The sequence below is a fragment of the Pelodiscus sinensis genome, chromosome 23 (assembly GCF_052426305.1).
Source record: "Pelodiscus sinensis isolate ZL-2025 chromosome 23, ASM5242630v1, whole genome shotgun sequence".
In the NCBI taxonomy this organism is placed as follows: domain Eukaryota; kingdom Metazoa; phylum Chordata; order Testudines; family Trionychidae; genus Pelodiscus; species Pelodiscus sinensis.
Window position 1 is genome coordinate 422014 of NC_143074.1, and position 23828 is coordinate 445841.

Below are 23828 nucleotides of genomic sequence, written 5' to 3' on the forward strand. Positions count from 1 at the left end.
GCAGCTGTGGAGGGTGTCAGAGACAGGACTGCATCCCAGGCCTTGATGTTTACACTACAATTTTATAGCCCCTCAAGCCCAAGTCAGTGGTCACTGGCCTAATGCGAGTGTCTACACAGCAATTCTCTTATTTTGAAATAAATTCAAAATAACAGATGGCTTATTCCAACTTCTGTAAACTTTATTCCACAAGGAATAATGCCTATTCTGAAATAGCTTTTTCAAAATAGCAATAGTGTGGATGTTCCACTGCTACTATTTCGAAATAGCTCCTCCCCAAAGCAATTCAAAGTAATTACTCCCCAGTGCCTCCTGGGGCTATAAATCAAAGTAGCACATCCACATTAGGGAAGCCTGCCTTGGACTAATTTTCAGGTTTTCCTGTAGTGTAGACGTGCTATTTCAAAATAAGCTATTCCAGAAGAAATGCTCCGACATTGTCTACACAGCAGGGCTAAACCCGAAATAAGGTATGCAACTTGAGATACGTCAATTGTGTAGTTTAAGTCAAAATAGCTTATTTCAGCTTTTGGTGCTGTCTACACAGCAGGAAATCCAAGAACGAGCATTCTTCCTCCGACTTCCCTTACTCCTTGTAAAATGAGGGTTAGAGGAATCAGAGTAAGAAGTCCATCAGCTTGACATTATTTTAATATTATTTCAAAATAACTGCTTGTAGTGTAGACATGGACTATTTTGTTTTGCAATAACATCAATTATTCCAAAATAACTGCTGTGTAGACGTACCCTATCTAGGGAAGTGATTATTCCCCTTTATTCGGCACTGGTGAGGTCACATCTAGAGTACTGCATCCCATTCTGGGAGTGACCTCATTATAGAAAGGATGTGGATGCATTGGATCCAGCGGAAGGCAATGAAAATAATTAGGTGGTTGGGGAACATGACTTATGAGCAGAGGCTGAGGGATTTGGGCTTATTTAGTCTGCAGAAGAGACGAGTGAGGGGGGATTTGAGAGCAGCTTTCAACTGCCTGAAGTGGAGTTCCAAAGATGGAACTAGGCTGTTCGCACAACGAGGAACAATGGTCTCAAGCTGCTAGGCTGGATATTAGGAAAACTCTTTCCCATGGAGGGTGGTAAAGCACCGGGCTGGGTTCCCTAGGGAGGTGGTGAAATCTCCATCCCTAGAGGTTTTAAGTCCCAGCTCGACAAAGTCCTGGTTGGGATAATTTAGTTGGGCTTGGTCTTGCTTTGGGCAGGGGGCTGGATAAGATGACTCAAGTTTCACTATATAAATTGGGGTCCCAAAGGAAGTTCTTTAGCCCCTAATTCCAGGGCACAATCCAAGGTCAGAGCTGCCAGACCTCAGTGCAGTCGCTGGAGCCCCAAACAACCTCATCCTTCCTGGCCTCCAGGAAAAGTTCACCTGCCTTAGTGGGAGGGCTGAGCATTGTGTAGCATGTTTGTTCTGTTTTGGTGGCTGTTATCAAATCGCAAGGCCCTTGCACAGCTGAAAGGCCCTGCACACCTGCAGATTATGTCCTGAGCCCTAGGAACCGGGTATGGTGGGAATGCCTACCCAACCAATGAACAGCTTGGGGGAGTGGGCTGGGGCACTCCTGCTGCCATGGTGAAGCAGAATGCAGCAAGCTGGGAGAGGGGGGATAGAGTGGAACAGGCTGCCAGGTAAGCTAAGCACGTGGGCAGCCACCAAGGAGAAATTCAGGTGCTGCCAAGCACCCACAGCCTCCCACAACCTGCAGCATGTGTTTCTATGGGTAGTGCACAGCCACACATAAGTAGATGCACATAACAAAATGTATTTCACTCATCTATGAAACATTTTTAGAGGGAACACTGGTGCCTACATTAACCAGGATATGGCCTGAGCCACAGAATCGTAAAGATCTCTGCCCTAGAGGTGTGGTGCAGATAATACCATGGCTTTTTTGCATTTATAATCCCTACCTGAAAGTGACAAGGCAAAAGAATGCCTAAAAGCCCCATGTGCCGATCACAGATGGATCTGTTCTGAATATAACAGTGCACCATACCCCAAAGGGTAAACATAACTTATATTTTGTATAGGTATTGTCCTATCACAACCCACCCTCCCTTGGCGGGCAGGGGGTGAGAGAGTTGTGATACGACAGAACCTGCAGGAAGTTTAACTGTGAGGTGAAGTGTGGGGGTGAGGGGGGCACTCAGGGTACAGGGCTGGAGATGTGGGAGCAGTGCAGGAGTCAGGGCTAGAGTTTATGAGGGGCTCAGGGCAGAGGGTTGAGGTGAGGGGGGGCTAAGGGGGCTGGGTGTGGGGGGGGCTCAGGGCAGGGAGTTGGGAGCTGGGGTGGGTCTGTGTAGGGTGTATGTGGGTTGGGAGGTTCAGGGCTGGGGCAGCTCATTGTTGACCCTGCCCTGCACTTCTCCTGTTCTTAGCCAAATGGGAGCTGTGGAGCTGTATTATTAGGCACTGGAAGGGATTTAACGGAGGGCAGGGTGCTGCAGCATCCCCCAGGATCCTAGCCTGTGGTCTTGGCTAGGGATGTAAGTGACTAGTCGAATAGACTTATCAGGTAGTCGAGTCACTACTCAACTAGTCACTTTTCCCCTCCTGCCCCCCGCCTCTGTATCAGCACTGTCTCCATAAGGAAGCAGAGGTGCAGCAGAGGAAATGGTGCAAGTGGGGACTTGAGCAGTCCCCGCTTATGCTGGTCCCAGTGCTGTGTGTCAGCCTTTTAAATGTAGCAAGAGCCCTAAAGGCAGTGGTGTGGCCAGGATAGCGAGTGCCCCACCCCTTACTGATTAATCGAGTAGTTGTTGGGGAATCCATCGACTACTCGATTAGCTGACTAGTCAAAATTTAATATCCCTAGTCCTGGCTACTGGCCCTGCTCTCCCGAGCTCTCAAGACAGCCCTGCCCTGCCCCCAGCTCTTGAACCAGCTCTGTTCCCCTCAGGCCACCACCACCCTGAGCTTGCAGCCAGCCCCATACCCCGGATCCCAGCTGCCAGCCCTGCCTGTGTGCCTGGATCCCAGCTGCTACCAGCCCTGTGCATCTGTGGCTTTCCTGTTGCCCACTCCTCATGTCCTGGGCTCTTCTGGCGGTCAGCTTCAACTTTGGGCAGCAGGGAAGGGCAAGATCAAGGGCCCGCCCTGAGCCAACCACTTTCTCACCAGGGTGCACCTCTGCCTTAGAGGCTTGCCAGGTACAGCTGCTAGAGGGAGGGTGATTTTCTAGCTCAGACACCTCAGGGCAGAGGTAAGAAGAGGGCTACTCAGCCGAATGTGAAGTGTTTACCCAGATTGGTGCCCAGGGTGTGATCGGCACTGGGCCCTGTCCCCCACGCGGCAATGCTGGCTTGGTCTGTGACCCATCGGTAGGCAGAGGTGCTCACATCCTTCCAGCCACAGTTGCCCTCTTCAAAATCACAGGTGAAGGGAGTTCCCAACATGGACGATTCTTTGTGATAACCTGCTGGGAAGCAAAGGAGAGTGCTCAGTGCACCTGGGCTGGGAAGAACTCGTTTCTGGGACAAGTGGACGCAGGGTGTTAAATCAGCAGCCCTAGACATCTGGGGATTCCTGTGGGAGTGGGCGGGAGGTTGGAGGAGGAGATAGGCACATAGGTATGGGTAAGTGGCATGTGGATAATGGAGCCCATGTGCTAGGCAGAGTTAGCAGGAAAACTGCACTTGTGTTGCTAGGCTTGCGTGTGTTTGGCCCATTCAGGGCCTTTGGTCCGTGCTTGTCTGTGGTAGCGTGGTCCTGATTCCAAGCTCTCTTCTTAGAGCTGGTTCAGGAGTCAGGACCCTGGGGGACCCACCCAAGGTTCTTTGGCTGCCGATTGCTAGTCCCAGGAAAGAGCAGTCAAAGGGCAGGGACTCACCGCACTGGTTCTCATCAGAGCAGTCCCTGCAGTCGCACACAAAGTCACACACCCGTGGGACAGCACTACGGCATCTGTTGATGAAGATGGACTGGACGCCAGAGGGAGGCCAAGCTACCAGAGAGACAGTAAAAGCAATGAGGAGTACAGGTAATTCGAAGTATGGGGTTTTCCCTTGGAGTACCGCGTCTACATGTGGCGAGTTAATTCAGGCTAGTCAATTTCCAACATGGCGACAGGACGTGACTATGCTAATCAAGTGTGGGATATTTAAATCCCGTGCTTGATTTGCAACTTCGGTCACCTTCATTTGCCTCCCTACTTCGAAGTAGGGGCAAGTATAGACATACTCTCGGTGAATAAATGTCCCTGATAGAGCCATATGGCCCAAGAGGCCATGCAGTACTGGGCAATATGGTCTACATTGTGGGTGGCTCCTACGGCACTGTAGCTAATACAACAAGGAGTCCTATGGCACCTGAGACTAACAATTTTATTTGGGCATCAGCTCATGTGGGCTGGACCCCACTTTGTCAGAGGCATGTAGCTAATAGAGCTGATCAAAACACTCACTGAGTTCTCTAGAATGTCACCCTGGAAGAAAATGAGAACTGAAAAGTCCTAACAGTGCTGAAATGTCCCATTTTTCACACAGAGTCACAGACATGCAGGCCTGGGACTAACCATCCAATCAGTCTCCTGCACTGAGACAGGCCAAAGGAAACCCAGACGAGCCTTGAGACATATTTGTCCAGCCTCCAGTGACTGGGGTTCCACAACCTGCCTTGGAGAACATTTTATCACGAGTCTCTTCACAAAACCCTTTCATATATTTGAGGACTGTTATCAGGCCCTCTCTCAGTCTGCTGAAGACTCAATAGGCCCAGTTTTTGTAATCTTTCCAATTTGTTTCTGTATCTTTCTGGGCATTAAATTAAGGTGAAATTTCCAGAATGAAAAACTTCAATTTTTCAGTTTGAAATAACTTTTTGTTTCAGTTTTTCTGCCAATACACCCTCTGTAATCATATCTATAGTAGCCCAGTGTCTGAGAGTCTGTAATGCCAAAATGCTGGCTGTTCGCTCTGGGCGGCCTGTGCAGTGCGGGGCCCAAACGGTCGCGTGCGCCACTTGCTCCCCCGCAGCGGCCTGGCTGAGCGGTGCAGAAGTCAGCCGAGCGCCATGGTGGGGGGGAGGGGAGCAGGGCGGTGACGTACATGGCCAGGGGCGGGGCCTGGCTGTGTACGTCACTGCCCCACCCCCCTTCGCCTCCCGCTGTGGTGCTCGGCTGACTTCTGTGCCGCTCAGCCAGGCTGCCGCGTGGGAGCAAGTGGCACAAGCGGCCGTCTGGGCTCCACGGTCCCCCGAGTGAGAGGCAGGAGCGGGAGGAAAAGAGAAAGAGAGAGACAGAGAGAGAAGCAGGAGGCGGAGGAGAGCTGGGGGGGAGGCAGTGGGAGGAGGAGAGAGAGACAGGGAGGGAGAGAGACAGAGCGAGAGACCGGAGACTCAGGAGAGAAGACCGACGTGGAGGAGAGACCTGAAAATCCCATCTTATGACGGGCTAATTGGCTAGTTAATAATAATAAAATACAAAACTTGAAAAGTGTCAAATTCAAAACAACTTAATTTATTTTTAGAATTTTCCTTCATGGAGAATTTCATCATTGTGCAGTTTCCTGTCAGCCAGAGAATCAGTGGCAAAGATGGGAATAGAAGTTAGGAGCACTGCATACCAGTCTCATGCTCTAACTACTAGGAAACACTCCCTCCTTTGGTGTGGAGTCATCCAAGGCACTTTCTACTCCATAGCACCTCAGTCCAAGGGCACTATCTAGCCTACCATGTGGCATGATTAAAGCCAATTTGACTTCAGCTTTTTGTTTAAGGGCAAAATGTCACCTTAAAGTCCTGGCATGGCGGCAGGCTACAATCCCCCAGAACGGAACTCAGGGAAGTTACATGTGGAGGTTGAATCTCAACTAATAAATGACAGCTGCTCCCCCTCCCCCCCCACCCCGGCAATGTCCTGCTTCAAAGTGCTGCGTCCCGCCAAGAGATCTTACCAGAGAGCACCAGAGCCAAGAGGAACAGGCACAAAGGCATCTCCTGAGTTGGGGACAGGTGGGCAGCCAGGAGCTGACCTACTGCTGGAGGGGCTGTGCTGCAGTGCAAATGCTAGAACCAGCTCCACAAGGAATTGACAGACTCTGGACTTCGGCCCCAGCTGTTCCTGGCGCAGCAGAGCTCTTGATCCCAGTGCAATCAGCCCAGGGCTGCAGGCTTTATCAGCAGGAATTTCCCTGTGGAGCTGACACCATACAGGGATGTTCAAGGGTGAAGCCTCATTTGCATACCTAATGAGCCGCCGTTTTTGCGCAATGCCACTACACTGATTATTTTCAGGAATAACGGCATTGCACAAGAGGGTTTTTCTTGCGCAAGAAGGGGCAGTGTAGACAGCTCCTTCTGGCGCAAGAGCCTCTTCTGCAAAAACGGTGGTTCATTAGATATGCAAATGAGGCTCGGCGATATTCCACACTTAGCCTCATTTGCATATTTCTCACGCAAGAAGCAGCGAGTGTAGATATAGCCTTTGTGTTCTTCACAGTCAGACCAGTCGGACTGAGGAGCAAGCCATGCCACCCATGCCAGCCACCAGAGCCTGGGGCACCCAAAAGCACACCAGGGTCCAGGAAAACCTCATGTAGCAGCATGGCAGTGTCCTGCACGACATGCAGCAGATCCCGGCGCAGAAGATCCGTGAGGACGCTGAATGGTGGAACAGCACCTGGGACCAGCTCATGCAGCGGTGCAATAGAATGTGTGCGATCATGAGGGAAATGAAGGCACGCCCGCCTGTTGTTGCTGCTCCTGCCTACCACCTGCCTGCCCTCCCTGCTATGCCCATTGCCCCTGCTCCCCAGGTGATGCCCATGCTCCTTCCCAAGCAATGCCCTTGCCCCCTCCTCAAGTGATGCCTATGCCCCCTCCCACTGCCATCCCTGACCCCGCTCCAGCCCCCCCTCCTGCGTTCACCGGACCCACCCAACCCTAAGTCAGCAGAAGCAGAGAAACAGCTGTCCAGGAGGTTCCACATTTAAGCACGTGTCTCTGCAAAGCTCTGGCACTAGCACTCGGAAGCAACTGGTGACCTAAAGCCCTGGCTGAAGTGGTTTCAGGTGGCCTTTTATGCGAGAGAGCGTCCCAATCAGTCTGGACGCTCTTTCAAAAAAGCAGTTCGCTTTTTTTATGTGTTTGTGTGTGGACGCTCTCTTTCGAAAGACTTTTTTTCAGATCTCTTCTGAAAAAAACTTCTTTTAAAAGAAGCTTGCAGTCTAGACATAGCCTCAAGCAAGTTGCTTTCCCTCTCTGTGCCTCAGTCCCCCCCCGCCTCCCCCTGCAGTGTAAGGGGAATAATGCTACTGATGGCTCCTGTAGCATTCCTATGAGCACATCAGAGGAAAAGCACTAGATACGCTCTAGGGATTATATTATAACTATCACCAGCATGGGCTGTAGTGACTGTGCTTGCTCATGCAGGGTTCTCTTGGGTTATGGCCTCTGCATACCTGTAGCAGGAGGGGGACGGATGCAGAACAATATGTAGACCTACAATTCACTCCAGGCAAATAGGCCCCAGCACACAGAGCCTTATAGAGCTAGTACAGGCTCAGAGACTCATATTTGACCCTTGGCTGGTGACTGATTGCCAGTACATCCCACCCTGGATTTGACTTAGGCATGTTGCTTTAAGTGTCCCAAACACTCATGGCTGACCTGCAAGAGAGTCACCATGGTGGAACCAGGGTCTGTCTTGCTTGCTGGAAGTAGTGATCCAGCTAGGTACCTATTGCTAATTAATAATAATAGCTCCTGGCTCTCCAGGATGGGTTCTGAACACATGGCTGAGAAGGCGGCTTTGCAATAGCTCAACACCTCACAGGAGTACTACCCCCAACTTCTGCTCCCAAAGGTTTGAGTTCCCTTGGCTGGCATGGAGCATAGACTCAGAGAAGGTTGGGAGAAACCCCAGCTCAATCATCCCTGCCAGGGCTTTGCCAAGCCTGGCCTTAAAACCAGTAAGGATGAAGATTCCACCATCTCCCTAGGTAACTCATTCCAGTGCTTCACCACCCTTCTAGTGAAACAGGTTTTCCTAATATCCAATTTAGACCTCCCACTGCAACTTGAGACCATTGTTCCTTGTTCTGCCATCTGTCACCACAAAGAACAGCCTCTCTTGAACCCCCCTTCAGATAGTTGAAGGCTGCTATCACACCTCTCCTTTATCTTGTCTTCTATAGACTACATTTATCCAGTTCCCTCAACCTCTCCTCCTAAATCATGTGATCCAGCCCCCTAATCATTTTTGTTAACCTTTGCTGGACTCTCTCCAATGCATCCACATCCTTTCTGCAGCAGGGAACCCAGAACTGGACACAATACTCCAGGGCTATGTCTACACTGCAGGCTTTTTGCGCAAGAATGGCCATTCTTGAACAAGAACTTGTGGCGTGTCTACACTGCACTCGTGTTCTTGTGCAAGTAAATTTACAGTAAAGCATCAGAAGAGAGGACATCTTGCGCAAAAGTAATTCCTCTCCCCACGAGGAATAAGGCCTCTTGTGCAAGAGCTCTTGCACAAGAAGGCAGTGTGGACAGGAACGGGTTTCTTGCACAAGAAACCCCTACGGCTAAAATGGCCATCAGAGCTTTCTTGCGCAAGAGAGCGTCCACACTGCCATGGACGCTCTTGCACAAAAGCACATGGCAGTGTGGACGCGCTCTTGCACAAGACCTTTTGTGCATGAACTCTTGCACAAAACAGTTCTTGCACAAAAATCCTGCAGTGTAGTTGTAGCCCAGATGTGGCCTCAGCAGTGCCAAACAGAGGGGGATAATCACTTCCCTGAGTCTGCTGGCAATGCTCCTATTAATGCAGCCCAGTATGCTGCTAGCCTTCTTGGCTACAAGGGCACAGTGTTGACTCATCTCCAGCTTCTCATGCACTCTAATCCCCAGGTCCTTTTCTGCAGAACTGCTGCTTAGCCAGTCAGTCCCCAGGGATTCTTTCCCCTCCTCCCAGCACCTTCCTCTCAGGGTTCTGTCACCCAAGTCCTAGTATACAGAGCAGTACATACCTTCTGCTTCCTAGGAGATGTCCTTGAACACTAGACTAGACGTAGCTTGGTGCAATCAAGTAATAAACAAAGGGTTTGATTCTGCTCTCATCTGTGCTGGTGTAAGTCAGGGGTCTCTGAAACATCAGAATCTAGCATGCAAGGGTAGGTGCATGCCTGAGCTATCAGAAAGCCAATGGCATGACTGGGGCTGGCCTGGGACACAGAAAAGGCAAGTCTCCTGTATATTGAATCAGAGCTCTGGCTTTGTCCTCATCACCTGAGTAGCACTTATCGTACCCCCTGCCACCGTTCTTTACACTCCCCAGCTGACTGGCTACTAGAGGGCCCCACGTTCTATGCACACTCCAGCAGAAACTGAGTGTTATTGTCCCAGGAGTAAAAACTAACAGATACCCTTAGTGCTAACTGCTACTAATGAGGCGTATGTTTAGACTGTATTGCTATTTCAGGATAGCAGAAGTATCCCAAAATAACAACACCACATCTTTAAAAGCGCCCACTATTTCCCAAAATAGGAGGTGCGCTATCCCAGCATCCCTGTAACCCTTGTTCCACAAGGGCTAAGGGATTTGTCAGAATAGGGCCTTATTTTGACTTAGATTCGGAATAAACTACACAATTTACATAGTGTAAATTACATAGCTTATTCCGATAGAAGAGTGCTGTCTAGACGCACCCTAACTGACCAGCCAACTTGACATACCACAGAGGGAGCTGTCTTGCTTACGCTGTTTGCTTAGACTGTTCTCAACAAGGTTAAGACTCTGAACATTCTCTCCAGACATGTGTACCCATAAAGTCGATGCTTTGTTTATCTCCTAGCAGACCTTTGGTCTGAAATAAGGCAGATGTATGCTGGTAACAGGAGAGGTATGTCATGAGCAGCTGAGCACTGGAACTGGGAATGTGTGTTTACTGTGGAATCAGCGAGTGCATGTGGGTATCCAATGCATGGTAGGGCAGACACGTGAGCTTAGGTCAGGATGTGTGTTCACATGGACTTAACCCGTGCTCACTGACTGCTGAGGGCTGCATGTAGCAGTAAGTGGCCCGTGTTTATCATGTAGGCATCTTTGAAATGGCACGAGAGGCATCAGCCATGAGATTCTGACCAACCAGCTGCTGGCAGGATGCATTTGTCAGGCTTTTATTAATGCACAAAAAGGGAAACTGCCACGTTAAAATTCTTATTTTGAAAAGCAAAACAAGTGCCCATCTGCGGTGATTCAAAGGATGGGTGGGCAATAGTTTGGATAGGGGCCACTCCAAGAATTTGGTAAATGGTCACAGGCCACATGTTAATGGAGGTGTGGGATCTGGAATGGAGGTTGGGAGCAGAAGGAGCTCAGAGTAGGGGATTGAGGTGCAGGAGGGAGTGTGGGGCCAGGAAGTTTGGATGAAGGAGGGGTTTGTGACCTGAGGCAGGAGATTGGGGTGCAGGGTCAGGGAAGGGATATGGGTGCAGGAGAGACTCTGACCTGGGGAAGGGATGTTCAGGATCTGGGAGTTGTAATTATGGGCAGGGGTTCAGACTGTGAGGGTAATGACTTGGGGCAGAGTCAGAGAGAGAATGGAGTGCCAAGTGCAGGCTCTAGCCATGAGGTGCCAAATGTGACCTGATAGTGCCTCTGATGGAGAGATTTCTGGTGACGGCTAGGGAGTCTTGACCCTAATATGTCCTGCCTGAAATTCATTGCAGTGCAGAGGGACCAACACCAAGTCTAGGCACAATTTCCAGGGACATGACTGAAGCCCCACTTAAGTCAGTACCACGTGGGCCCTTTGGATCGAAACAAACTAAATCGATCCCATGGCCAGAAGGGACTATGGTCTAGTCTGATCCCAAATCCAGTACAGGCCAGAGACCTGCCCCACAATCATTCCAGGTTTTCTAAGCCTTTAATCAATATTGTGTCTTTTCTCTGAAGCCTCTCCAATTTATCACCAACATCCTTCTTGCAGCAGAACTGGACAGTGCCAAAGCACTTGCAGCAGCAGCGCAGAGGTTAAAAAAAAAAATCAGTCTCTGCTCCTATTCACAATTCCCATGTATGTATCCCAGGATAACATTTGCTCATTTGGCCCCTGCATCAAACTGAAAGCTCACATTCAACTGATTTTCTACCCCCACAGCCCATCTTTGTCAGAGTCCCTGCTTCCCACATAATGTGCAGCCTGCACTCAGTGTTCCTCAGTGCTTCCATTTACACTTCATTACACTATAACAGTTTATTGTGTTCAGCTTACCAATCGAGATCACTCTGAGTCAGTGATCTGTCCTCTGCATTATTTCCCACTTCTGTAATTGGATCTCTGTACACTTCATTGTGATGGTTTTCTTACAGGTCATTGATTAAAAAAAATGTTGCATAGCATAGGTCCAAGAATGGATCCCCACAGGAAACATGATTCCCATGTACAATTACATTTTGAAACCTATTAGCTAGCCAATTTTAATCCATTTAATTAAAAGATAAGAATGCTATAAAATAAGACAAGCAGTGCCTAACTCCTGTGCTTTGCCCCAGAACTCCCTGTAGTCATTGGTTAAAAAAAGAAAAACCTAAATATCTACACCTTCCCTTTAGGACATGTGCACCTGTGCTTGGCGGGAAGATCACTGCCTCTATTCCAAGAGGACCTCTAGATCTCTTGCCAGTACATGTACAAACCCAGGAATAATCTGTGCTCAGGGTGAGACAGAGGGAGTCTCGATGAAACATTAAGCAGCGATTTCCTGCCTCAGAGCCACATCTTGGAGGCCTGTAGAATAGGTACATATGCAGGGCAGGCTGCGGTACATCCAGTGCTCCACCTGACCATTCAAAAAAAAAAAAAAAAATCAGTGCTGAGTCCCATGGCTGCTACCCACAGATAAGCCCCTATTTTCCCTGCAGGGAAGGCCAATGGTGCTCACTCTCTCCCCCCCCGCCCCAGGCTGCAATTGAAGGGGGCAAGGAGCTTCCCAAACATTCTGGCCCAGATGTACAGAGGGACTTAGGCCTTGCAGTGCTGAGCATTATGCCACCCAACTATTAGGTGCGAAAAGTCACAGGCCCCAACCTCTGAAGTCCTAGTTAAGCAACCAGGCTCTAGACGCTGAATAGGAAAGAGGTGGGTGCCTTAAGTGGATGCAGAGGGTCAGCCAAAGCCAGCTTTCTAGGTGCAGAGGGTCCTAAACTAGCCAGTGACAGGAGAGCATCCTACACCCTCCCCCACAACTAGAGGCCATAGTCTGGGCTGCTGTTGCCCAGTGAACTGTGCAAGTCAGGGGCTTCTGAGCTACAGGCATTTGTTGCAGGAACACATTAGGTGCCAGCCTCGCCTACACCACACACATGGCTGTAGCAGAGGGAGGAGTTTGAAGAGGTGTTGCTCAGGAGCATGCGCTAAGCACTGACTCTGGGAGCTGGCTCCCTTGGTTTCACCTCTCATTATAAATAACTAGCCAATTAGCCCTACGGGGGTGGGGGGGGGTGTGTGTGTCCTTCCTCCCTACCTCGCCCCCCCCCCAAGCTCTCCGCCCCCCCTTGCCTCTCACTCGGGGAGCGTGGGGCCCAAACGGCCGCTTGTGCCACTTGCTCCCACGCAGCAGCCCAGCTGAGTGGCGCAGAAGTCAGCCAAGCGCCACTGTGGGAGGCGAAGGGGGGGCAGGGCAGTGATGTTCGTGGCCAGAGGGTGAGGCCTGGAGCCGCTGTCACACTGCATGTCACTGCTCCGCCCCACCTTCGCCTCCCGCCGTGGCGCTCAGCTGACTTCTGTGCCACTCAGCCGGGCCGCTATGGGGGAGCAAGTGGCGCAAGCGGCCGTTTGGGCTCCCGCGCGGTGGCCGGGCTGAGCAGTGCAAAAGTCAGCCGAGTGCCACGGCAGGAGGCGAAGGGGGGGCGTGAAGGTAATATACAGCCAGCATACATCACCGCCCTGCCCCCCTTGGCCGACTTCTGCGCTGCTCAGCCAAGCCGCCGTGGGGGAGCAAGCGGCCGTTTGGGCCCCGAACTCCCCATGCAGCACCTTTGTGCTTGTGCCACTTGCTCCCCCGCAGGGGCCCAGCTGAGCAGCGCAGAAGTCAGCAGAGCACCACAGCAGGAGGTGAAGGACATGACAGGCAACAGCGCCGCCCAGAGGGAACAGTCAGCACTTCAGAGTCACAGACATTGGGCTACTATATATATATGATGACAGTGGCTCTGGAGCCCAGTGGTGAGGCCAGCCAGCGTGCATACACAGCCTAGTGGTCAGAGCACAGCTAGTATGCCAGGCATGACTTAGCAGTGGGTCCCTGGTAGCTCAGCACTGACTGCGTGGGCAGCTCCTAAATTAATGAGCTGGACCACATCTCCTACTTGGAGCCAGGCTCCATATTGTGCTTTCCCGTGTGCTGGAAAAAGGCTGAGAGGAAAACAAAGTGGCTAATGCAGAGAGCTGATGGATACAGTTGTCATTCTACCCTGATCCCTTCTCTGCACCTATCCCCCGACAGCCCCACTGCCCTGTAATCAGCAGAGCATGAGATCCTGCTGCTGCTGCTCATTAGAACCCTAGAACTGGAAGGAACCTCAAGAGGTTAAGTCCAGTCCCCTGCCCTCACAGCAAGACCAAGCACCCTCTAAGCCCAGAGATGGGGAACCTATGGCCACAGCTTGCACTGATAGAGCCCATGAAACTTGGTGCACCCTCACCCCATGCGGTGGGAGAGCCAACACTTGGTCCCCGCTGCAGGGAGGGGGAGCCCTGAGCCTCACAGGCTGGATCAAGGTAAGTGGGTGAGCTCTGCCTGGCAGGGTCAGGAAAGCAGCTCTGCATGCACTCACTTGCAGGCTCCACCCCTGCCATTCCAACTGCCCATGCCACTCCATCGCAGTGCCTGCAAAAATAGGGTGGCACTGAGCCACATGGGAGCTGCACCTGGCAAGCACCCAAATCCTCTACTCCCTCCAGTCCAGACCCAGCACCTCCAGCCCACACCCTACTGGGCATGCTAACAGTGCTGGGCCAGCATAAAAGGAAGCAACTTGGTTCAATCTGGGGTAGATGCTGGAGATGAAGGACCAGTGGTAGAGGCTTTAGTTGAGAACCAGCCACAGATTCGGTTGTTGGATGCTGGAGACTCCTCTCTTCCCCACCCAAAGAACTAAAATAAGCTTCCACTGCTGGTGGAACACCAGGGAATAACCTGTACGGCGGAACCTGGAGATCCGTGGATTGCCACACCACTGAGTACAGTAGGACATGACCTAGGAAGGGTGAGCAAGTGGCATCTCCTACCCAGATGATCTCAGCCTGATCTGCCACTCTCCAGGCCCTAGGTTGGAGCCCAGTGCAGTGAGATGGGGTCTGGGTCCTCATCCGTGGGTCACCAGACACCCCTCTTAGCGCTGGCTGCTAGACCATGCTCTCTTCCACCAAAAGGCTGCTACACTGACTTTAGCTGTTAAGCCACACTATGCTGTATCCAAGGGCTACCTCACTCTGGCTGTCAGGGCACATCACTGATTTTAGTGAACAAGAGCCAATGACTGAAAGCTGAAGTTAGACATTTCAGACCTGAAACAGGATGTAACTTTTTTGGGTTTAAAGAAGCAGTGAGGGGAATTAAGCATTGAAACAACTTACCTAGAGATGTGTTTAGAAGATTTCAAGTGACTCACCACAAGTGGACAGATGAGAATTCTGCACTAGCTCTACCAGAAGTTGTGGTATCATACAGAGATCACAGAGAGGTTCTCTGGACAATGTTCTGTGGACTGGACTAGATCATCAAAATGCTCCAGTTTGGCCTTAGAAGTCTAAGGATTTTTTCTTGCTGCATTCTTTTCTCCTCCTAGTAGCAGGCATGGGGGCTCCTCTGCTAGGTCTTGATCCTGCAAAACCTCTGACAGTTCACAACTTGCTCTTCTTCTGTATCTAGCTCACTCCTTGGGCCACATCCTTTCCAGAGATCACCCAGGGTACTACCTTGGGCAAATGAGCCCTCCCCACCTGCCTTAGCAACTCCTGCCACTCTGTAACTTCTGGTGGTGACTCAGACTATTCTCAACTGATCCCTTAAGACATGCTCTTTGCAAGCCTAGCTCCATCTCCCCAGGGCAATCCCTAAGGGGTACAGGGCCCGGGAGGGATGGGGAGTTGCCAAGCTCTGTCCCCTCCCACTCCCATTGCATCTCTTCCCTGAAGTCTCCTACCCTAAGCTACACAACCTAGGGTGTTATCTGGGGCAGGAGAACAGCAGCATTCAGAGTACCCCAGCCTGCTCCCCTGAGCCCTGCATTGCTTGGAGGACAAAGCAGGCTGGGTGCTCCACTTGTCACTGCTGCGGTGAAGTAGAGCGCTGCAGGCTGGAAGAGGATGGTGGAGTGCAGTGGGCTGCTGGGTTGTTCCAGCTCCCACCACCACAGTGGGGGGTGGGGGGGAAGAGAGGAAAGAGGGGTAGTGGGACAAGTCCCACTATCACTCTGTACCAGCCTCCCAGGTAATCCCCCAGGCCACCATGGCCCCTGTGGCCCCTGTCCATATGACTGTTGAGGCAGCCACCCCAAACTGTCCTATGGATGGGACAGCTCTGCATTTCCCCTCTGTTTTTCTATGCTCGAGTTTAGGACACAAAGATCCCTGCATCTCTGCTCCCTTCCCCATTTGGGGCTATAACTGCTGCCTCTTATTTTGGAAAGGCAACAGAATTCTCTGCATCTGCAGCTTTGAGGCTTAAATCCCCAGATTTGTCCTGAAATAGCAGCCTCTATGCACAGTCTTAATATGAAGGATCTGATCCAAGTCAAATATGGAGCATGGCTGGGCACAATCTCAGAGAGGAGGCCCTATGGGAACAGCTGGCTGGGCTGGAAAGTGAGGCAGTCATGCACACAGAACAGGCAGGCACAAATCTCTTCAATGGATTTAATTTTCACTGTAAACATTCAGAGAAGTTCTGGCTCCACTGAGATCAATGGCAAACACCCCCCCCCCCCCCCCCCCCAGTCCCCGTGCCACACACAAACCATTTTCACTGGGGCCAGGATTTCCAACACGGGCTTTTCTGGAAACTCTTGGCCAGGTTCAGCACTGTCGCAACTCAAGCATATAATTCATGGATCTGAAAGGAGGTTACTGAATTCCCCTCCTGCAGAAGCCTCCCAGCAGAATGAACCTGCATCCTCCATGAAGCTCTAGACACAAGGAAAACAGCAGAACCCAGGCAGTTTCAGAGCACTGGCCAGTGCAGGCTCTGCTCCCATAAGCCCAGTCAACAGCCTGGGCTGTTCAGACCTAAGCAAAAGGGCAGGATGTCTGCTGCTGTTGAAGCAGAGCCAGGTCAGTAGCCTTCATCAGCCCAGGTGACCTCGTAGTCTGGGTACTCTTCTTTCAGTATCTTTGTGGTCACAGAATGTTCTGCTCGACCAAAGCCCTGGAGGAGGAAAACAGCAGCATTGTGAAGAGCTCCAAGAGTGCCAGGGACAGAGCCCTGAGCAAGAAGGGTGTGAAAGGGATGGAAACACTTAGTCTAAAACTCAACGGCACCCACCTACATCTGGCAGCAACCCATACTAAGTGCACTGCAGTTTGGCACCAGGTGCCAGAAGTGGAGCATCTAAGCAAGGTAGCCCTGTCCCAGGGATGCTCCTACAGAAGAGTAGGCTTGAGAAGACTCAAGTGTGACAGCATCCTGGGGCCACACAAGGCACCTCTCTTTTATTGGGTTTATCTGGGGCAGGTCTGGGGAGCCACTGTGTTTCTGGCAGAGACAGCGAAGGAAGAAGGTGAAGGAATGTTGCAGAAAGGAGATTAAACTGTAAGGCTATGTCTAGACTACAGGCTTTTTGCACAAGAAGCTTTTTTCTGAAGGGATCTTCCAAAGAAAATTGTTGCGCAAGGGAGCGTCCACACTGCAAAAGCACATCGAAAAAGTGATGCACTTTTCCAAAAAGATAGCATCCAGGCAGTCTGGACGCTATCTCGCATGTAAGAATGGACATCAGGGCACCTTTGATTTTTGCTCTTTCCTCTTCCGAAAAAACCTCCCTCTTCCCCATCCACACGTGCCTTTTTGCAAAAGAGCTCTTTTGCAAAAAGGCTTCTCTCATAGAATAAGGAACACCAACTGCGCAAAAACCCCTCTGTTCTTTCGATTTACTGTCAAAAGAACGCATTTGCAGTGTGGACGTAACTCAGGTTTGGTCAGAAAAACAGCCATTTTTCCCATAAAACTCTGTAGTCTAGACATACCCTTACTCATTAGGATCCATTCGGTTCTTTCTATGCTATGTGGCCATCGCTTAGCCCTTTGAACTGCTCTTCAGCAATACCTGCTGCAATCCATTAATTTATTCCAATTCAGTTTCTTTCTTTGCCCATTTGGCTTTTGCTCTCAAATTGGAAGCAACCACAAGCACAACCCTTAAATAGATGAGTATAGTTAAAGCGGTACAATCCCCCAGGAGGAACAGAGTCACAGAACACTAGAACTGGAAGGGACCTTGAGAGGTCATCAAGTCCAGTCCTGGGCCCTCATGACAGGACCAAGCACCATCTAGATCATCCCTGATAGATGTCTGTCTAATCAACTCTTAAATATCTCCAGATGGCGATTCCACAACCCCCCTAGGTAATTTATTCCAGTGCTTAACCACCCTGACAGTTAGGAAGTTTTTCCCTAATGTCCAACCTAAACCTCCCTTGCTGCACTTTAAGCCCACTGCTTCTTGCTCTATCCTCAGAGGCCAGGGAGAACAATTTTTCTCCCTCCTCCTTGCGACACCCTTTTAGATACATGAAAACGGCTATTATGTCCCCTCTCAGTCTTCTCTTTTCTAAACTAAAAAAGTCCAGTACTTTCAGCCTTCCTTCATAGGTCATGTTCTCTAGACCTTTAATCATTCTTGTTGCTCTTCTCTGGACCTTCTCCAATTTCTCCACTTTTCTTGAAATGTGGTGCCCAGAACTGGACATGATACTCCAATTGAGGCCTAATCAGCGCAGAGTAGAGTGGAAGAAAGACTTCTCTCGCTCACAACACTTCTGTTAATGCTTCCCAGAATCATGTTTGCTTTTTTTGCAACAATGTCATACTGTTGATTCATATTTAGCTTGTGGTCCACTATAACCCCTAGAGTATGTCTAGATCAGCATAACTAAATCAGTCACATCAACACAGATGTGCAGGTACTGGATTAGCACTTCACACAGGGAAGGCAAATAAGCTATACGGCTGTGTCTACACTGGGCCACTTATTCCGGAAAATCAACCACTTTTCCGGAATAAGCTGCGAGCTGTCTACACTGGCCCTTGAATTTCCGGAAAAGCAACGATGTTCTACTGTACAAAATCAGCCGCTATTCCGGAAAAACTATTCTGCTCCCGCTCGGGCATAAATCCTTATTCCGGAACACTGTTCCGGAAAAGGGCCAGTGTAGACAACCCAGTAGTCTTTTCCGGAAAAAAGCCCCGATCGCGAAAATGGCAATCGGGGCTCTTTTCCGGAAAAGCGCGTCTACATTGGCCACAGACGCTTTTCCGGAAAAAGGGCTTTTCAGGAAAAGCAGCCTGCCACTGTAGATGCTCCTTTTCCGGAAAAACTGAAAACAGAATAGTATTCCGTTTTAAGCAGTTCCGGAAATTCATGCCAGTGTGTAGACAGCCGAAATGTATAAGGCACCTGTGACGTAGTGGGGGTACCTGGCTGGTTTCTATGCTGCTGGCTCTGGGGTAACCCCCACTGGCTGCCGTGGGTACCACGACCCAGCAAAACAGGATGAGTCACTATGCAAACCAGTATGGCCAGACACCCCCCATGGAGAGGAACAAAGGAAGGTGGAATGCTGCCCTGGCTGGGGGGCAGGGCTGGAAGAGTGGGAGTTAGTTGCTGGCTGGGAGCATGGAGGAGACAGCCTAGGGAAAGGGGCTGGAGTTTAGGGGCCCAGTCTCCCCCATCTCAAGGGGGCCTGAGGCATCCTAGCCCAGCTCTGTGACCAGACTACATCTGTGCTGTGCTGTAACCTGGAGAGGCAATAAACTTCCTCTATTCCACCGGCTGGTGCAGTCTGTTTGTGCCATTTCGGGGTGCAGGAGATGGGGGAACCCCCAACACGCCGTCACACTGGTGTCAGGGGTGGGATGCACTGCACCCCGTGGATGGAGCTTCCAGCAGCGAGCGACAAGGCGCCGTAGAAGCAAGAGCCCTGGAGCCAGGCGTGCTGGAGACAGAGCGAAGCGGTTCCTGGGAATCGTGGGGCGCTGCAGCACTAGACTGGTGAGTCTGCACCAAGGGAACCAGCGGGCAGATGGCCTACGCCCAACTCTTGAAGGCAGAGCTGGTGGGGCTGTGCAGAGAGAGGGGCCTGCCTGTGCGGAAAGCAACCAAGACCCAGCTGATTGCCCAACTGGAAGAGAATGACCAGCCACAGGGCCAGGATCTTGTCCCCAGGGGAAGCAGCCAGACCCCCCCTGAGAGTGTGTCAGGCTCAGAGAGGGGGAAGAGCGCTGGAACCCACCGCAGAGATGAGACAGCTTCCCCCGGGAGGCCTGCAAGCCGTAGCCCATCTAGAGCAGGGGCCAGCCCAGCGGAGCTGCGGCGGCTGGAGATCCAGCTGCGGATAAAGGAATTGGAAGCAGAGGACCGAGAAAGGGACCGCCAGGACCGAGAGGCAGCGACAGCATGAGCTGGCCATGGCAGAGCGGAGATCCGGCGGGGCACCGGCTGCGCCAAGTGCGGATGGGCCCCAGGGTCCCGGGGCTGCCAGACGCTTGGAGAGGCTCGTGGTGGCCCAATTGAAGGACATGGGTGACATAGACGGGTTCCTCAGCTCCTTTGAGAGGGCCTGTGGACTGCAATGGATCCCCCCAGTTGACTGGCTGCAGGAGCTCGTCCCTGCACTGAGCCAGGAGGCGGCCGGAGTGCTCAGTCAGCTGGAGGACCTACAGCCAGGGGATTACAACCGAGTCAAGGAGGCCCTGCTGCACAAGTTCGGGCTGACCCCCGAGATGTACAGGAAGAGGTTCCGGGGGGTGCAGAAGGAGCCACGGGAGACCTATGTGGATCTGGCCTCCCGCCTGGCGCAATACGGCCGCAAGTGGGTGTCTGGAGTCGGAGCCCAGACCGCAGAGGAGCTGCTCAAGCTGTTCATGATGGAGCAGTTCTATGAAGCGTGCCCACCCAAACTGAGGCTGTGGCTCAAGGACCGAAGACCAGAGAACCCCCAGGAGGCTGGGAATCTGGCGGATGAGTTCACGGAGAGCCGGTCCGGGTGTGAACGGGAATCCCGGAGAGAGAGGGAACCGCGCAGAGACCGGATCTCGGCTGAGCGACGGAGGGAGTCAACTACGGGGCGAGACCAAGGAACAGGTCTGTGCCCCAGAGAACCAGCCAGGTACCCCCACTACGTCACAGCACCTTAACACAGAGAGATCCTCATTGGTCCCAGGGAGATTGTACTGTTTTAACTATACTAATGTAGTTAAAGCAAAGTTGTACAAGCGTAACTAAATCAGTAAAGAAGTTACATCCCTAACTGACAGTTATACTAATACAAATACTGTGTTTAGACCATGCATTGGGACATATCAGAGGAGCAAGTTTAGGAAAAGAAAACCCATGAGGAAGTACTTCTTCACACAAGGTACAGTCAACCTGTGGATAGGGATGTAAGCAACTGATGGAGTAGTGACTCCACTAGTCACTTCTCCCCCCCCTTTGCTGCCTCTCAGAGGCAGAAAGCGGGGGGAGCATAAGCTGGTGCTGGGGGGAACCAGAGGTGTAGTGGGGGTCTGGGCACAAGCCAGGAATCAGCTGATTCCCAGCTCACTTTTGCTCCCCCTGCTGCGCATCTGCCTTTTAAATGTATTATGAGCTGCAGCTCTTAATACATTTAAGAGGCAGAGCCAGAGTGGGGTTAGCTCTCAGGGAAATGGCTCTGCAGTTTTCCCCCTTAACTACTCAAGTAGTTGATGGAAATTATGTTGACTACTTAATTAGCTGATTACATGCAATTTAACATCCCTATCTGTGAAATCCTTGGCTACGTCTACACTGGCATGATCTTGCACAAGAACTCTTTTGCGGAAGAGTTCTTGTGCAAAAACTCTTCCAGAAGAGAGCGTCTACACTGGCATGTGCGTTTGCGCAAAAGATGTGCTTTTGCACAAGAGCATCCATGCCAGTGTAGACGCTCTTTTGCACAAGAAAGCTCTGATGGCCATTTTAACCATAGGGCTTTCTTGCACAAGAAATTCCTGTTGCCTGTCTCCACTGGCCTCTTGCACAAGACCAGTTGCGCAAGAGGGCTTATTCCTGAGCGGAAGCATCAGAGTTCTTGCACAAGAAGCCCTGATTTCATACATTAGAATGTCAGTGTACTTGCACAAGAACTCACGGCCAGCGTAGACAGACAGCAAGTTTCATTCATTCAATTCATGGATCACACCAATGTAGAAGGCCAAAAGTATAAGCAGGTTCCAAAAAGGAGATAAGTTCATGGAGGATTGGTCCATTGATGGCTGTGGGCTACAACAGTCAAGGATACAACACTGTGCTTTGGATGTCCCTATGCTTCCAACTGCCAGAAGCATCAGGCACTGGACCCTGTCAGAAGACAGGATACTGGGCTAGACTCCAAACTGGGCTCCACACCAATATTGCTGTCCTTTTGGTCTTCAAGGCTTGGCTTGTAACAAGGGCTATTGGTTACCAGCCTACCTAATACCACCTTTGAAGCTTCACTACCTTAGAGCCAGTTAGAGGGTGGTACGATGCCAGCTTCCATATCAAAACTGCATGGAGTCGGGGTCGGGTGGGGGTGGGGATGTTTCAGGCTGCTGCTCAGACAGCAAAGATAGCAGCATAAAAGGAAAAACTCCTCTCTCCACCCACTGTCCTTGAGACTGGTTACAAGTTCCTCAAGCAAACCAAGAGCATCCTCCCATGATTACCACAGAATATCCATAAACGTGGATCTTCTTTTCCTTGCTCTGATGAGAGATCCTGCCCCCGCCCAAGCACTCGCAGTCGTAGCCTTGCTTCTCGATTTCTGCTGCAGTCTTGTCATAAATGTCAGCTGGGGTGGGAAACATTGTAAGATGAATGTAAACAAGTGTCTATTAAAGTCCCTGCCTGAGAATATTCTTGTTCCATGTGTGAATGTCGTCTTCCATATATTACACGTGTTGCTTGCCCCATACATCCCTGGTAAAGACATGCTCCAACTCTAATCAGGTAAGTGGATAAAAGATTAGTAGGGAACTACACTCTGATGCTCCACTACTGTGGGTCCCATTTCATAATTCTCATCTCCAAAGCCACTTTCTATGGATACAGATTTGAACAGATTTCTTTATCTAAAGAAGTATGTTGTGCCCATGAAAGCTCATATCATCTAATTTTTTTTAGTCTCTAAGGTGCTGCAGGACTATTTTGTTGTTTAAGTCTTTCCAGTTACAGACTAAGTCAGCTACCCATTTGAAACTTTTGGACAGATTGTGTTTAGGATTTACAACTGTTGAAAAGGTTTCAGAAATGTAGCTGTCTTAGTCTGTTTCAGCAAAAACAAAGAGTCTGAGGTCACCTTAAAGGCTAACAATTTTATTAGGGCATAAGCTGTCCTGAGTTTCACTTCATGCATCTGAGGACGTGAACTGTAAGAAACCTATAGAGACGGGAATGTTACATTAGTGCTAATTCAATCAAGGTGGATTTGGCCCACTCCCAACAGTGGTAAGAAAGTGAGAATACCTGAAGGGGAAAGTTACTTATTGTAATGAGACAGCCATGCCCAGTCTCTATTCAGATGCATCTTGATGGCATCAAATTTTCAAATTAATTCCAGCTCAGCAATATCTTCCTGCATTCTGTTTTTTTAAACCAAAAAAACCTTCAAAACAACAACTTTCAAGTCTGTAACTGTGTCTAGGAATGTAAAAGTGGTTTCCCACTGATTTTAGTATGTTACCATTTCTGATATCTGATTTGTGGCCAATTATTCTTTTGCATAGAGTTTCAGAGAGCAGCCGTGTTAGTTTGTAACTGGAAAAAAACCTTAAATAGTCCTGCAGCACTTAGAGACTAATAAAAACAAGTAGATAAACCTGTGGGCGCAGCCCGCTGCTCCAGATGAATGGAGCGGAGGGGCTCAGGTGCGAACACATGGACTTGACCCTGGCCCGCCCATCGCCATTCATCTGCGGCAGCGGGCTGGGCCACAATAGCTCGACCCATCGACTCGCTGCGGTCTCCGAGGTGCTGCCAGGGTCTGTTTGTGGTTCAAGCTTTGGCCTAGAGACACCCTGGTTGGGAACCACCCCAGCCCCCAGCTCACAGCGGGGTGCACCAACTCCCCAGCCAGCCGCCAGCCCCCAGCCAGCCCGACCCTGGGGCGCGCTGCTCATCGCCCCGCCCCCAGCCCCCCCCAGCCAGCCCGAGCCGCGGGCGCCCTGCTCATCGCCCCGCCCCCAGCCAGCCCGACCCTGGGGCGCGCTGCTCATCGCCCCGCCCCCAGCCAGCCCGACCCTGGCGCGCGCTGCTCATCGCCCCGCCCCCAGCCAGCCCGACCCTGGCGCGCGCTGCTCATCGCCCCGCCCCCGCTCTCACCGTGATACTCGGCCCAGGCGTGGCCCCGCACAACGTCCCGGGCGGGCCCCGCGCCCCGCGCCGGCCGCACGCGGACCAGCACGTACTTGAACACGCCGTCGGGGTCGATGTCCACGCCGGGAATGCGGCTGAGCTGCGCCGCCGCCATCTTGCCGGCCCAGAGACAGAGCGTGCGTCACCCTGCCTCCGCCAATAACGGCAGGGGCGGGACTATGTCTCGCCTCGGCCAATCATGCTGTAGAGGGGCAAAGATCTCGGCCAATT

The 23828-nt window shown here is 51.2% G+C and overlaps 2 protein-coding genes across 5 annotated transcripts in view; both read right to left on the reverse strand.

Moving 5' to 3' along the window:
- MAMDC4 (MAM domain containing 4) overlaps nt 1-15792 on the reverse strand; it is a 49582-nt gene extending 33790 nt beyond the window's left edge. For 2 of the 4 annotated variants that reach the window (XM_075905727.2, XM_075905728.2), the window contains exons 1-3: nt 5911-15792; nt 3849-3962; nt 3261-3434 (exon numbers count right to left, since the gene is read on the reverse strand). In XM_075905727.2, the coding sequence (XP_075761842.2) occupies nt 3261-3434; nt 3849-3962; nt 5911-5950 (328 nt within the window). In that variant the 5' untranslated portion in view covers nt 5951-15792. The remainder of the gene's footprint in view (nt 1-3260; nt 3435-3848; nt 3963-5910) is intronic. The other 2 variants (XM_075905725.2, XM_075905726.2) reach the window with 2 other exon arrangements.
- Nucleotides 15793-15985: 193 nt separating this feature from the next.
- PHPT1 (phosphohistidine phosphatase 1) lies at nt 15986-23751 on the reverse strand. The gene is made up of 3 exons (XM_075905729.2): nt 23565-23751; nt 21911-22035; nt 15986-16393 (listed from the first exon to the last, which is right to left on the reverse strand). The coding sequence occupies exons 1-3, from the start codon at nt 23710-23712 to the stop codon at nt 16301-16303; spliced, it is 366 nt and encodes a 121-aa protein (XP_075761844.1). The 5' UTR covers nt 23713-23751; the 3' UTR covers nt 15986-16300.
- Nucleotides 23752-23828: the final 77 nt, after the last annotated feature.

What these genes read in the sequence shown, in the direction of transcription:
- PHPT1 (XM_075905729.2), bottom strand. Translation starts at nt 23,712, where the DNA reads ATGGCGGCGGCGCAGCTCAGCCGCATTCCCGGCGTGGACATCGACCCC. An exon ending in CGCCTGGGCCGAGTATCACG is followed by an intron (nt 22,036 to 23,564) that starts GTGAGAGCGGGG and finishes TTCCCACCCCAG; the next exon opens with CTGACATTTATGACAAGACT. An exon ending in ACGTTTATGGATATTCTGTG is followed by an intron (nt 16,394 to 21,910) that starts GTAATCATGGGA and finishes TTCCTCCTCCAG; the next exon opens with GGCTTTGGTCGAGCAGAACA.